The sequence below is a fragment of the Periophthalmus magnuspinnatus genome, chromosome 6, assembly GCF_009829125.3.
Source record: "Periophthalmus magnuspinnatus isolate fPerMag1 chromosome 6, fPerMag1.2.pri, whole genome shotgun sequence".
Taxonomy (NCBI): domain Eukaryota; kingdom Metazoa; phylum Chordata; class Actinopteri; order Gobiiformes; family Gobiidae; genus Periophthalmus; species Periophthalmus magnuspinnatus.
Window position 1 is genome coordinate 12968366 of NC_047131.1, and position 15907 is coordinate 12984272.

The 15907-nt window shown below is 40.1% G+C and overlaps 1 protein-coding gene across 1 annotated transcript in view; it reads left to right on the top strand.

The window, feature by feature from the left end:
- The window catches only part of ttc23 (tetratricopeptide repeat domain 23), a 27319-nt gene continuing 11412 nt past the window's right edge, over positions 1 to 15907 (top strand). Inside the window, exons 1-8 of the mRNA XM_033968156.2 lie at positions 1 to 35; positions 173 to 405; positions 3148 to 3296; positions 4172 to 4295; positions 5387 to 5525; positions 6503 to 6628; positions 13047 to 13218; positions 14997 to 15105. Coding sequence (XP_033824047.1) covers positions 3156 to 3296; positions 4172 to 4295; positions 5387 to 5525; positions 6503 to 6628; positions 13047 to 13218; positions 14997 to 15105 — 811 coding nt within the window. The 5' untranslated portion in view covers positions 1 to 35; positions 173 to 405; positions 3148 to 3155. The remainder of the gene's footprint in view (positions 36 to 172; positions 406 to 3147; positions 3297 to 4171; positions 4296 to 5386; positions 5526 to 6502; positions 6629 to 13046; positions 13219 to 14996; positions 15106 to 15907) is intronic.

A 15907-nucleotide genomic window follows, 5' to 3' on the forward strand; every position in this document is an offset into this window, starting at 1 on the left:
TGAAGATTCCTCGCTTCCTGTTTTCTCTTTCTCAGGTTTTTCCATCTTCCCTTTTAGACTGACGATGCTGCAGTGCCAGAGAGCTAATACATTTACGCTTTATCTACCTTATTTGACACGGTAACATCTTAAGATAGCCTCTATTTGAGACTGAATGTGCATGTTTTATCAGACAGCAGTGACGCAGGAGGAGGAGGTTCAGGACGCACGGTGTGTTGTTGTGGAGAGTGGAGAGTGGAGAGTGGAGCGCGCGTTGCCGATGGCGATCCAAACCGTGCGTCAAAGTTTAACTCAAACAAACCGAGGGATAAAGACCGCAGAGCATAGCGGAAAACAACACAGCGCAACTGAACAGCGCCTCAAGTGACTCCGCATAGAAATAATATCCTTGAGTTTCATAAAGACGTGAGTATGAGGCTTTTGTGTCTAATTTAAGAATGTAACACGGTTTATACAGAAAATGAGCGCTGAAATACTGAGTGACGGTTATAGGTTAGGCTCTGTGGAGAGGCTACACCGCTCGCAGTAAGAATATAGGTTCTGTAAGTTATTTTTAAGCAATAAAAACATCACAATTGGAAAATGCAAGATAGGGCCATTATTATCCATGGTCCATGTTGACTAGCAGGTGTTGCGTCCTGACAGTTATTCTTTAAGTTACTCTTACTTGAGTAGCGATGGGACGATATACGATAATATCGTTAATCGCGATAAAAAAGATCCACAATTAATCGTTCGTGGCAATTTTTTATAATGGTGATCATCGCGCATGATTATAATCGCCTTTACGGCACCACACTGCCTCATGTTTCCAGTTCCAATACAATGTTTAGATGTTAGTTCTGGTGTTTGCCCACTCTGACATAGCAATGACACTTGTAGCTTCTGTGCTTATCTCTGTCTGAACTATATTCTGTCAGATATCAACAATAACAATGTCTGATCTGTAACTCTCCACAGGAACGTACCAGCACGTGCCTCACGCGTGTGCACAGAGATGCTAATGTGTGCACATCTTAGATTTTTACCTACAATAATGCAAACTGCAGAATAAAACAACACCTTTTAAACAATAGACAAATTAAGTCTAATCCATAGAGCTGAACACAAATGTGTCAGAGCGCATGGTCCGAATGCGCACTATGTGCACAGAAGCAATGATAACGATTATACACGGTATATTTTACCTACAATTAAGTCAATAGCAGAATAAACCACACTTACCGATCGAGAACAGCATCCAATCCATCAAAAAATAAGGTCCTTTACTCCTGAGTCCACTGTGGGATCTTTACTCTTTGCCATGAACCGCTCCGGGTCTGAGATGCCTCTAGTATAACTTTTACAAACATCCAGTGTCCTCGATCACGTCCTCCCTTTGTTTTTTCCGTTTCGTCATGTTTAAAACACAAAACAACAGTGCGTAAAATGTGCCATTATGCACACATTTCTGCATCCACTCGTTTCCCAATTCACCAAAGTGTCTTAAGTGCATCGTTCTAAGTGTTCGTCGACGGGCACTTGCGTCACTTCCGGCACAACAAGGACTGGTCCATTTCGACAACATGGCTTTGAGGAGTACACATTTTCTTCCGGGTACGTCTGTTTATGGAAAACCATGGCATGTGATACGTCATCCTGTTCCGCTGCTCATTGGCTATAAGGGGAAAACTAAATGCATGTGACGTAATTGGTTGATTCTACAAGGGGAAGAGTGGGGCGTAAACTTTCAGTCATCTGTAGCACTGTCTGCAGCCTCAGTAACCCACAACCCCCACCTTATTGGCCAAAACTGGTGTCAATCACAAGCTAACGCGTGTGTTTAGCACTGAACAAAGTTGGCGCTGTCAGAAGTTTCCATCCATCCATTTTCTTCCATCCACATCCTCCAGCTCCTCCGGTGGGATCCCAAGGTGTTCCCAGGCCAGCTGAGAGACATAGTCCCTCCAGCGTGTCCTAGGTCTTCCCCGGGGCCTCCTCCCGGTGGGACATGCCCAGAACACCTCCCTAGGGAGGCGTCCAGGAGGCATCCTGAGCAGATGCCCGAGCCACCTCAACTGGTTCCTCTCAACGTGTCTCGTGTCTAGAGTCTAAAATTTTATATCGTCCCATCCCTAGTAGCGATTTTACCAAATACTTTTTTACTCTATTACATGAGTAATTTCCTGGACCACTACTTTGCACTTCTACTTGAGTAGTGTTGTAATATGTCTTATATACAAAGAATGTAGTGCGCTACGTAGAGTGATACATAACACTACCTATTCTCTGAACTACTGTATGTGTGTAGTTGTACATGAACAAGACGTGGAGTAAAGTTATCTGGTTCTTCTACACTTCAGTCTCTATCTTTATTTATGCAATAATACTTCAAGTAGCCTAATTATTATTATTTTGAAGCAATAAAAGATAAAATTTAAATCTGTCATCTGGACAAATCGTAGGAGTGAAGACATTTCACTGCTCATCCAAGCTCATTCTTCAGTTCTGGTTCAGATTGCTGGTGGCCACTGCCTTATATCTATCTGAAGGGAGAAGCTAACTACACTGAAAATGTAAACAGCTATTGTCTCCAGTTTCAGCCTTTAATGGCCCTATTTAACCTTTAATGGCCCTCCTATTGTTCTTTTTTTTTGTTTCTTTTGTTTGTTTTTTTGTCTTTTTGCTTTTGGTCTGAGGATGGAATCATAGATCTGTGAGAGACTCTCTCAAACCATTTTTTTTCTCTGGTTAAGATCTGTACACCATCTTCAAAAGCGTGGTTAGTGGCTTGGAGATGGAGATGTAAACTTCGTCTTTTGCTATGGATCAGACCTGGACGACTGAGAGATTACACATTAGACACAGTAACATTACTTTTACTTGAATGTTTTGCCTACTCTACCCACTGATTATTGTTTCTCATTGTACTGTGACATATAACCATTGTAAAATCAACAAATTAATTACTTTCCATTATGTAAAGCTCTGACAATCTGTAAACTTTTGAGTCATGTCAATAATATTCCTTTTGGTTTAGTCCTGGTTTAGTTCCAGTTTGGGCCAGGTTCCATTTAGTGTGGTCTTTGTAAGGTCCTGGTGTATCCTTGCATATCTTTAAGTTTTGTAAAATATTAGCAAAATGTAATTAATATGTTCTACTGTCAGATCTGAGAATGGAGAGCAGCAGTGGAGGGGAGGAGCTGAGTGAAAGTACCTCTCTCCTCCAAACCACCCAGACCCACCCCCTCATGACTCCAGAGGAAAAACTGCAGCACTACGACAAGTCTGCTCAGACCCATGAAGACAGCAAACAGGTGAGGGTGGTCAAAGCAAGAGTGTGGGGGTCTACTATAGAGTTTCTAATACAGTTTCATTAAAACAACTATCCACTATTCTTGTTTTTAAAGTGGAACCAAACATCAAACGGGAGTTGTTCAGCAATATGGCGTCTTAAAAATAAGTGATTAAAGATTGCTCAAACATACACAAATCACTCCAAAACAACTTTGAGTAAGTAAATGAAACAATTATAACATGGGTAAAAGCTCTGAAAAGTCAGTCTTCAGCATTTCAGCATTACAGTTATTGCCAGTCAAAGCTATATTAGATTTGAACATATTTACCCTGTATCTGGGGACACAGATGGGTCATGTATAATGTTTATTTTAAAATCTAAATCTCACTAGTGTCACAGCAGCCGTGGAGCAAATGTGGGTGCCAATCAGCTCCTACCTTCTCTGCAGTCTCTACTCAGCACATAGTCGCACGCATTCAGATAATGGCAAGATGGGCTAAGTGTCTTGCCTAAGGACACAATGATATTAAGGCAGGATAATGAACAAACAAAGTGATTTGTGCAGCAATCTTTAATCACTTCAAGATGCTGATCATCTCCCATTTTTACTGCCACTGGTATGCACTGGTATGAAAAAAAAAAAAAAAAAGATAACATACTGATCCCCGGGTGTGTCATAGATTATAACTATACACCAGACACATGCACAATAGGTATTCTTTAATAACCAGGCTGTGAATCAATTCTAAACCAGAATAAGCCTGGATACATGTTAGGACTAAAGCACTATAAGCCTGTGCACCAGCAGGAGTAAATGAGCCACTGTTACAGAACATGAAAACAACAAAACTGTATTACTCATCGATATGTCCCATGTCCACTCTCTCTCCTCAGTACGATGCTTGCATACAGGACCTGGTGCGATGCTTGGCTTTGGTAAAGCTGGTTTATGGAAATAACCATTTAAAACTGGCCCAAGCCCACAGCCGCTTGGCCAAAGCCTACCTCCAGTTTAAAGGTAATAATAAAAGCCTACCTCCAGTTTAAAGGTAATAATAAAAGCCTACTTCCAGTTTAAAGGTAACAACCAAAGTCTACCTCCAGTTGAAAGGTAATAATAAAAGACTACGTCCAGTTTAAAGGTAACAACCAAAGCCTACCTCCAGTTTAAAGGTAATAATAAAAGCCTACCTCCAGTTTAAAGGTAACAACCAAAGCCTACCTCCAGTTTAAAGGTAATAATAAAAGCCTACGTCCAGTTTAAAGGTAACAACCAAAGCCTACCTCCAGTTGAAAGGTAATAATAAAAGCCTACCTCCAGTTGAAAGGTAACAACCAAAGCCTACCTCCAGTTTAAAGGTAATAATAAAAGACTACGTCCAGTTTAAAGGTAACAACCAAAGCCTACCTCCCGTTTAAAGGTAATAATAAAAGCCTACGTCCGGTTTAAAGGTAACAACCAAAGCCTACCTCCCGTTTAAAGGTAATAATAAAAGCCTACGTCCAGTTTAAAGGTAACAACCAAAGCCTACCTCCAGTTTAAAGGTAACAACCAAAGCCTACCTCCAGTTTAAAGGTAACAACCAAAGCCTACCTCCAGTTTAAACGTAATAATAAAAGCCTACGTCCAGTTTAAAAGTAACAACCAAAGCCTACCTCCAGTTTGAAGTGCATATGACAGGTTTTCATGTTTTTCCAATTCTGACTTGGTTTGGTGGAATAGTTTGTGGAAAAAGTTGAGCAGGAAAGTACAAAAGTACAGGAAGTACAAGTGAGTTATAAAGTGGAATCCCTCTATCTATGTCATCAACATGGAAAACAGAAAACCGGGACAAATTACGCACAAGGAAGGTATTTTTCTGACATTTTAAGCCTTCATTTAACAAAACAAAGGTTATTTTTATTAGTCTACATCAAAATGCTGTTCCACCTGGTGATGTCATGAAGCTGTAGTTTTCAAGTTAACAGCTCCTTTTACCTTTAGTTTGCTAGAGATCGTCAATTCCAGGGCTGCTTTTGCAATATATTGCACATTTTTATGTGCATTAGGTCCCTGTTGTTGATGGTGTAACCTTGTGTGGTTGTGTTGTTGCGTGGTTGTATTGTCAGATTGGGCTCTCCAGGCTTTGGACCACGTCTCCTCAGCTCGTCAGGTCCTCAGCCTCTGCTCTGGGGACAGACAGAAGCTCAGACTGTGCCACCTGAACCTCTGCCTCACTCATGGACAAGCTGCTCTGCTCACTGACAAATATCCTTTAAAACAGACCTATTCTGCAAAATCGTCTTTTCACAGCTTTTAACTATGTTATAGTTGTTTCCTTCATCATTTACTCACCCAAAGTTAAATTTGGAGTGATTTGTGCATGTTTGAGCATAAACATTTCTTTTAATCACGTATTTTCATGATGCCATTTTGTCAATCAACCTCCATTTTCACCGCCACTTCACTGTTATTACTTGGTTCTCCAATTTTATTTTCGTAATCGGTGATATGCATAGGATTTGGCAGTGTTATATTGTATAAATGAAAAAATGAAATAGAAAAAGCAAGGGTGACGTACAGCTATCCACTGGAGGTGCCGACAACTTAAATTTTTTTTGTTGTGATGGAGTTTACGGCAACGTCAGCTTCCATTTGGCACTTCAGTTTTCTAATGCAGAAGTCAGCGGACTTGTTTCTTAAGTTGTTTTAGATCAATATAGTGGGGATGTAATATTAATAACAATAATGCCTTTCATATATACAGCAATATGCCTGTAGAGGCCAGTGCCTCTATAGGCATCCACACACACACACATAGTGGTAAGCTGATGAAAAGAGGTTGTCCATGGTACGACCAAACACACTCACACATAAGTTTATACTAGGCAAGGTGGGTGAAGTATCTTGCTCAAGGACACAATGAAAGTACTTGGTCCAAGCAAAGTTCAAACCAGCAACCTTTGGATTATTAGTCACCACCCCACTTATGTTATATACAGGTATAGGTGTAAACTATGCAAGTCTGATTTTATAAAACTATAGTATGTAATTATAGTCTGAAAATGCGCTGCCGAGCCTGTACAAGCTTGCATATTTCTAAAGTTTCAAATACCACACCTATTACTACATCAGACTTATTCCTATCACAAAGCTTTAAGCAGTAAGCCTAAAATGCTCCTTCTCTGTTGACATGTTTGCAGTAGCTTTAACACTGCTAAGCTTTTTTTCCTTGACGTGTGCACTGTGTGTGAGGCGGAGACTGTGTTCCTCCAGGCAGAGCAGCTGCTTGGGCCCCTGTGTGAGAGCAGGGCCCTCCTCCAAGAGCAGAGGACCCAGACTGAACTGGAGATCTGCACCGGCCTCTACAGGTTACACTCAACTGATTTATATTCTATAGTTTTACTTTAGTACAGAATTAGAATACATGTAGAGACTGAAAAAACAGCCTAGCTCAGTTAGGAGATTTGTGGATTTTACTTTTTTTTTTACTTGCCAAATTTTGAAATCATGATTTTTGTCTCTAGAAATTTAATGTTCCCCAATAAACAAACTTGAAGAACTGTGTTTAATCTTCCACATATTGCACTGTGTATAAATCATTAGAGCATGAGGAGTGGTGCCTTATGGATGAAGATTTGTACAAAAAGTAGTTTACATAGTTTGTCTCTTTGCTGCCTTTCATTGCGAACACCACTAGAGGGCAGTGTCCTCTTATAAAGTGAAAATGAGCTGACCTTACATTGACCCCAGGCAAATGACGCATATGTCTGGTTTCCATGCTTAGTGGGGACATTATATTGACTTTTGTTCATTTCCTAAAGACTGATCCTAACCTTAACTTTACTATTTGCCCACCTTTAATAAGCTCTAACCTAAATCAATTTATAGTTTAAGGATAAATTGTGTTGATCTAATCCTGAAGAATTTTCCCCATAAGGACTTGATTTTCAGTTTCCACAAGTTAATAGATAAATCTGCACACCAAAATATAAAACACAAAATCTGTATGATAAAAGTCGATAAATAAACACCGAAGACTTAAGATTCAAGGATGAAGTGTGTGATTGGCTTATATAACCTCAGTAATGTAATTGAAGCTTTCTTATTTGGAACAATTGTGTTTTAATAATGCATTTTTAAGCTGTAGCTTCCTGTTTCTCTATAATGCCTGCACATTATACTCCACAGTTCTGCCTCCCTCCCTCTTTTTCTCTTTCTGCCTCTCCCTCTCTCTTTCTCTTGCCTTATCCTCAGATCTAGCTTTGTTTATACTGTTCTATATGTCTCTTTCTGCTCTGTTTTTGTTTTTACTGTTGCTAGTGTCATTTCGCATCATGGCTTCATTCATGTACAGCGGTTTACTGTGCTTTACAGAGTGCATTAGAGACAGAATGCTTTTAATGACAGTAGAAATCCCACTGGGCTTTTGGAGTCAACTAAACAAATGCTTGAACGACTAATGGCCCTCAAAACCACTCCAAAACTAATAAAAATGTCCAACTTTATTCTGTTTATATCATTTTTCATTGTCAGTATTGGCTCAAATGAATATCTAGTTTTCCTTCTAGTATGTAATCTGTGTATCAATGTGATTTTCAACACTAAATCATAGTACTTTCTTTTATATTACCACGTGGCCTTACGTCTGTGTACCTGTATAGACTGTGGGTGGATGCATGTTATCTGTCTCTAGTTACCTCTACCACTAAATACCTATAGAATTGGTTCACTGTCATATAAATTTCTTTATATATGTATTTTTTAACAATGCTATGCTTATTAAGGAGGGGGTATTATGCAAAATCGACTCCGTAAATATACAAAAACATGATACAAAACAACACACTACAACTTCACAAACCTGATGTGATGTGCAGTAGTTTAATTATTTGCATGCACGCTGACTGTGTTGTGATAGTGCTTTGAAGTTAATATACTGTAGCATTCTCAAAATAATTAAAGATAACATGGTGTCTAAATATGTTAAAACCCCATAGAAGTAAAATACCCCCTCTTTACCAAAACAAGACAACAACAAACTGAACCGTTCTCTGCTCCAACAACAGGGCCTGGTTTACTTAATGTGTAAAAAATGTGCACACTGGGGTGGTATGAGTGTGCTGTTTATCTTTTTCTCCCTCTTTCTCTACCTTCCTTCTCCCCCCTTCCCTCCTTCTTCCCCTCTCCTCTTCTCTCCCTCCATCCCTTTCCCATGCGCTCTCTTTTCCTTCTCTCCGTCTCCCTCTCTCTCCCCTTCCCTTCTCCTTCCCATATCTGTCTTCTCCCCTTCCTCTTCTCTCCCTCCCTCTCTCTATCCCATTTTATCCCTCTCCCACTCCCTCTCTCCTGCCTCCTCTCGCCTTCTCTCCCTCCCTGTCCCCTCTCCCCTTCCATCTCTCTCGTTGAGTGATGACACATACTTTGGCTCGGCTCTAAAGCGGTTCTGTCGACACTGCTGCTCGGGGCTCTTGTGGAATATTCCAAACAATAGTGTGTAGTGTATGCTCTCCTCTTCATCCTTAGCTCTAGGATTATACTTACTGCAAACACATCCGCTCATGTTGTCGTCTTTGTTTAAAGGGCTCTTATTACGCTATTTTCTGATCCATGTTATCATTTTTCCTCATCACAAACATACCTGGAGTTGTGTTTTCATTCACAAATGTTTAACACACAAACCCCTGCATATTTAGGATTTTGAGTTCTTCTCTCAAACTGAAAACACTCTGTTCTACCTTGTGATGTCATGTGGTAATACAGGACAGGTTCTCCACTGTGTTTTTAAATGCCATACATCTTCACTAGAATCATGTGGATACTTTTAGCCCTAGAATTCCCAATCTTTACTGTACTAAAGGTAAAAGGTAACTGTTAACTTGAAAACTATCGCCGCTTCATGACATCACAAGGTGGAACAGAGCATTTTGAGGTTTGGAGATGTGGACAGACTAATAATAAAGGATTACTCAAACCTGTGTGAATGAAACAAAACATAACAATCAATGAATTTTGCATAATATAGGACCTTTAAGTAGAAAGTCTAGATTGGGTTGTCAAGATATTCTGTTTGGACTGATAACAACATATATAGCTTACAGTCATAACGTGTACTTTCTTTTGAACGTGGCTAACAGTAACAGTTACTATGGGAATCTATAACTTGGTTTGCAGTGGATAAACTTGATGGTTTCAGCAATTTGATCACTGTTACAGTTGTTTGTGTCCTTGGGCAAGACACTTTGCTCACGTTACTTATGCATGAATGAGGGGTTGTAATGCGTGTGACTAAACCTCGCCTGATTTTGTCTGATCTCAGAAGCTAAGCATTGCCAGGCCTGGTTAGTACTTGGATGGGAGACCACGAGGAATACCAGGTGCCACAGTGGAACAGTAGTAAAAACTTGAGAATTCTGAATGTGGTGTGAGTGTTGGTAGTGTTTGGAAAAGCTGATGGCACAGATTTTTTTTTTAACCAGTTAGAAGTTTGGACACACCCTTTCATTCAATGTTTTTTTTTTTTTAACTACTTAAAAGATTGTAGATACATATGAAAGACATAAAATACTAAAAACAAAATATTTTTTATATTTTATGGTAAATCGGCACATTTTTATACGCCGCTTTTCCACCTTCAAGGCACTCAAAGCAGTTTACATCAAGGAACCTCTCACCCACTCACACACACATTCACACACCAGTGTACACAGACACTCAGGGTGAGCTGAGTTAAGTGTCTTGCCCAAGCACACGACGACAGCATTTTTCTGTGGGAGCTTGAGTCACACTGCCAACCTGCGGGTCCAATGGATCTGACCTCTCAACCAATGTTGTTTATGGCGAGAGCGGGATTCAAATCGCCAACCTTTGAATCAGTGGACAAAAGCTCTTCCAACTGAGCTACAGTTGCAAAATCCTCAAAATAGGGTCAAGAAATGCAAAGAGTGCAAGTGATCAAAGCAAAGGGTATAAAGGGCTAAAATATTAAACTTTCTCTTGTTAGAAAAAAAGTTGACCATCCCACTACATGGCTGACTAACTCAACCATTTTATCTCATATTAACCATGTTGGGATATCCAGCATTATCAACTTGCTCATTTATTCTCTTACTCATATTAAATTTACCTTTCTATGATGTGTACTTTGACCTCGGTAAATGTTACATCACTGAATTAAAAAAAATAAATAAATACACATTTTTTCCCCCCTTCAGATTAGTGGTACTTTCCCATAGCTGTTTTCTGGACACTCACCAAAGACCAGTGGAGCTCACTCGACTCATGTTTCTAACTCTAATGACATTAACTCCAGTGTGGTGTGAAGCTGTGTCCGTGAGGTGTGGAGGGGGGCAGTGGTTTGTTCTGCAGAGCTGTGGTAGACTTGGTTGGAGACTTTGAGAGAGTCCAGGGTGTTCTTGGTTTGTTGAAAGTGTTTAATATAAAGAAGGGCGGGGTGAAGGACACGTCTTACAGTTTGGGTAAAGGTTGGAAAATATGAGGAGTAAACACAGAGGCATTTGAACATTTAAATATTAGGATCTGAGTCTGTTGTAGTCCTTTCCCTGGGGCTTCCCTAACCCTCACCTCACAGCAAGAAGGTCCCCCGGGTCTTTGTATGTGGAGTTTGTGTTCTCCCTGTGTCTGTGTGAGTTTCCTCTGGGCACTTCAGTTTCTCCCATTAATCCAAAACATGCCCAATAGATCAAATCCTCCAGCTCAGGTAGTCCTGACTAACACTAGCAAGAAGATCATGGAGATGAATCCCAGAGCACTACACAGCCCTCACTGCTCTTGAGATGCCCCAGTGTATTTGAAGGATGGGTTAAATGCAGAGGACAAATTTCTCAGTGGGGACAATAAAAACTAGATGGGTCATCTAACAATCATTCTGGGACATATTAGCAAACATATTATTATAGTTCATACCATGGTCAGTGAGATTTCTAATGTTATGCCGTTCAGAGTAACTCAGCTTTTCGTTGTGGTGTTCTTGACTATGTCTGTGCGTTAAAACTGTGTAAAGCACTGCTCCTCTGTGTTTAATCCTTACTTGTGTATCTACCCCTCACTTGTACAAGTTAACTTATGGTTATTGTTCATAGTATCTAAATTCAAATATTTGCATCAGTTTTCTAATGGAGGGTCCGCCACCTGCTACTCTCCACAGAGATGTTATTGCTTTACCTGGAATGTTTCACAATATGGCATTAATGCAGCCCTAAAAATTTGATCCACACATAGTAAAAGCCAAAAGTAAAATCTGTCGACAGGACAAAAAGTTGTAGGAGTGAAGAGGTTTCGCTGCTCATCAAAGCTGCTTCTTCAGTTCTGGACTGAAGAAGACAGAACTGAAGAAGAGGCTTGAATGAGCAGCGAAACGTCTTCACTCCTACAACGTTTGGTTCAGTAGACAGATTTTACTTTTGGCTTTTACAATGGATCAGACCTGGATGACCGTGGAATTACACAGACATTTGATCCACTCATACACCCCCACCCCTTTGCTCCACCACAGAACACACGTGCACTGTAATGTACTTACTCATGTTTGTAGCTGCTGTTTGTCTGTTTCTGTGCTGTTCAAACACCAGCAGATCATATATTATTCTAAGTGCTGGACATGTTTTACAGGGGCTTTGTTAAAGTGTGAAGTGCAGCAGTGAATCTGATACTGACCCATAACAGTGTAACAGAGCAGAGCTGATGGCACTGGGACATGCTTGGATCTCTCCCCATGCTACTGTGTACTAATGAAATGTCACTGGACTGGGCTTAGCTTATGTTAATGTAGCAATACACTCAAGTACATCATCCACTGCTTTTGTAATGAGGAATTGAAGATGTTTACCCCATATTTGGATAATATACCCACCTCTACCATTATTATTATTTACGAGTGTATCTAATAAAATGTCTAGCCAACATAGTTCTGTCTGTAGGTGTTTGATTGTTTCAAGCTAATACATGTGTAAAATGACTTCATACTTTTGCAGCTGTCTAAAGCCTGTAGTTGATATGCTGGGGTGTTAAGAGCAGAGAAGCTTTGGCTCCCCAAGGGACACAGCCAGGGGCCCGCTGTAGTATTGGACAGTGAGGGAGGAATGGTCTTACTATAGCCCTCTGCGCAGGCTGTTCTCCTCTGGTTAAATAAACACCAAATCTGTAGACTTTTATGGTCAAAACATGTACACAGTCATTCAACTCAAAGTGATAAGGAGGAGGAAAGAAACAAGCTATTTATCCTGATTTAAATGGGACATATTGTGGTTGATTGTAGCTTTTAAATATTTAAGTTAACTATAACTTATTCTTCCTGAGTGAAAGAAGAGTTTGGAGTTTTAGTGCTTTAGTGTTTTGATGTCATTTTTTCTCCTTTTTTACTCGTTATCTGCTGTGGGGTTTTTTTTTTTTACACAAATGGACCGTGTGTCTCTGATTGCTTAATCTGCCTGTCAATCACAGCCATCAGAATATTTGGAGACAGTATATCTCTCCAGAAAAACACATAGAATACTTTACATCAAGCAAAGTATGCAAATAACAGGGATGTAATGGCCAGTAAGTAGTAAGTCATAGTAAAAGTACGTGTTAATTTATGACAATGTAGCATGATAACACCAAATTTTTCATATAATTTGGATTACTTAAACTCTACTCCAAACACATTTTAGAAGCTCTAACAAAACATCTCAACATGTCAAACATCAACAACATCAACACCAAAAACTCAAAGTCAGTGTAGTAAAGCATGTTTCCTTTAACCCACTGTTTGCTGTTGATGTTTTGCAGGGTGTACAGGAGACAGGGTAAGCCCAAGGATGCTCTGTCTCAGTGTGAGCGCTCCCTGCAGCTGCTGAGGGACATGAGCCAGGAGGACAGGAGCTGGTCTGTGTACAGAGACATGTCCCACATCCATGAGGACCAGGGGCATGTGGACACAGCCATAGACCTAATGTCCAAAGTAAGAACTTCTCACAAGGCTGAAGTCCATAACATTGTTCCTTCATCAAAAACATGCCTGAACAGGTTTGAGATGTCATCCATGTATGCGTAATTTAGTGATCTCTCCCAGGTGCTATTCCAACTGTAGCTGTAAGATTCTGTCAAATGCTCAGCCCACAAACCTACGTGACCATTTGCCATAAGCATACAAAAGCATGACACAAAACAATGCACTACAACTTCACAAACCTGATGCGATGTGTAGTAGTTTCATTACCAGGATGCACTATGATTATGTTGTGATATCATTCTGAAGGGGGAGTGACAGCATGGGGAGCAAAGGGAGGAGAGCATCAAAAATGAAACTGTCACTGAGAGGGGGAGGGTGGGTGTAGTGGTAGTTAATATTATGGGATGCATCATCTAATTAGGTTTCAGTGTACTCACATGGGAAGGATATTTTATAAGGGCTGTGACATGAATAAACCAACGGTAGCACTAGTGTTTCCATTTATAGAGGGGATTTTGGTGGTACTGCATAGTCTGAAAATACAAATGATGAATAATATTTTTTTGGTTGATAATTATAGTAAGTATAGTAAATGTAACAATACAATATAACACATTTATTAATAGATATTTTGGACAATTTATAGCAGAGGGCAATTCTATTTTATCAGAATGGAGGAAATGACGCACACATCCATAAACAAATCCATAAACTGGTAAATTTGCCGTTTCAAACCTTAAACTGTATAAATGTATAAGAAAAAAAAGAGGCTTGGCTTTAACTACACATTACTTTAAAAGTGCAATGTACATTTTCATGGTGTTTTTATGTAGATTTTATCAGTTTGCCTAGAATGTTCCACATTATGGCATTCACAGTAATAAAACAGTGCACAGTGCATCTTTAAATTTAACTCTGGGCTCTGTGTATATCCAGTCACAACTGCTTTTTCACTGAACCATAACGACAGCTGTAATGTTTGTGGTTCAGACTTTATTTAGTTTGAAGAAATTCTTAAAGGAGACGTATTGTGCGAAGTTGAATTTTCAATTTTCATGTTCTAGTTGTTTCCTTCTCATTGGCCCTCTGAAGTATTTAGAGTGCTTCATGCATGTTTGCGTAATCTTTATATTCCTGTATTTAAGACATCATTGGTCTGATCTACCCTTGTTTTCACCGCCACTGGTACACACCCACTGTGATGTACTTACTTTATTCTCCAATTTTATAATCTGTGATGCATGTAGGTTTGGGCAGCTAGCTACATAGCAGCAGCATGATCCTGCAGAGCCGTGCTTTTTTTTGTGATGATGTGTACTGTGACATCTGCTCCCATTGGACTCCCATTGGACTCCCATTGGACTCCCATTGGACTCCCATTGGACTCCCATTGGACTCCCATTGGACTCCCATTGGACTCCCATTGGACTCCCATTGGACTCCCATTGGACTCCCATTGGACTCCCATTGGACTCCCATTGGACTCTGTAGATCAATATTGTGATTTTAAATGTCCAAATGATAACATAATGATGCACAAGTTTCATTGATTATACCGATATAGCAGACACAAGCACAATCAGTCTTCTTTAATAATTGACTCGATTCATGTGTTTACCTCTCAAGCGCTGTTCTTGTCTTGAGGTCTTACTAAAAGTCATTTTAAAGTCCATAAATACACTAGGGCTTTAGCAGTGTTACTAAATATGTTGTGTAATCCTCCACATCCCTGCTCTGATATGTGATCTGTCTGACCCCCCCTCCCCCCTCCCTTGTGTTTGTATCAGGCCCATTCCATCGCTCTGACCCAGACCCCCCCAGAGCAGAGGGAGGGGGCCGCCCTCTCCCACAGACTGGCTCTGCTCATGTCCACTTCAGCTAACAGCCAGCACAATGGTGGGTTTATGCTCCGGCACATGTCCAGAGCCCGACACACGAGGGGTTTAACACTGTCTGAGGTTTCATTGTGTTCTATAGGTCAGACTGTATAGAATGGAATCAGTTTGAGGATAGTATTGGGGACATGATGTTTGTCATGCTGGAACATTAGATCAGTTGTTATAAATGCTAGTTACAGAGTATAGGGAGTATGGGAAATGGAATAAATGTAGTGTTCCTATTGATGTATCAGTTCTCTGCAAAAATGCACTACAATCACAGCTGAACTTATGTTGCCAGAGCCTTAACCTGCAGATAGAGGACACACACAAGTTGTTCTCATTCTCAGTATATGGACATGCAATACCTCATGTAAAAACTATGAACTTCCTGAATTCACTGAGCTGCAGAGGCTGCATTAGTTTCACACAGAAGGGCCCGGGTGACCCAGGAACCACTCAGCCACTGTGCCACTAGTGCTGATTAATGACTGGCTCCAGGTTCTTAGCTTTACATAGTGACGATTCTGATCAAAGAGAGTCCTTCTAGGTTTAAACCAACTGGATTTCAGCATTGAAACTGGTTCTGCTTTCTGATTGGATAACTATCTTTAGAACCAAAACATCAAACTATAATAAATGTGACATCTTGTACAATGTTTTTAAATCTAAGAATATATCAGCAGTGGAATTGTTATCGGTAAAAGATATATTTGATTTGAACACATTTACCTCATATCTGGGGACACAGTTAGGTCATGTGTATAAAATTTCAAATCAAAGTCTTACATACGGTTCCTTTATAGTGCATGCAACTGTTG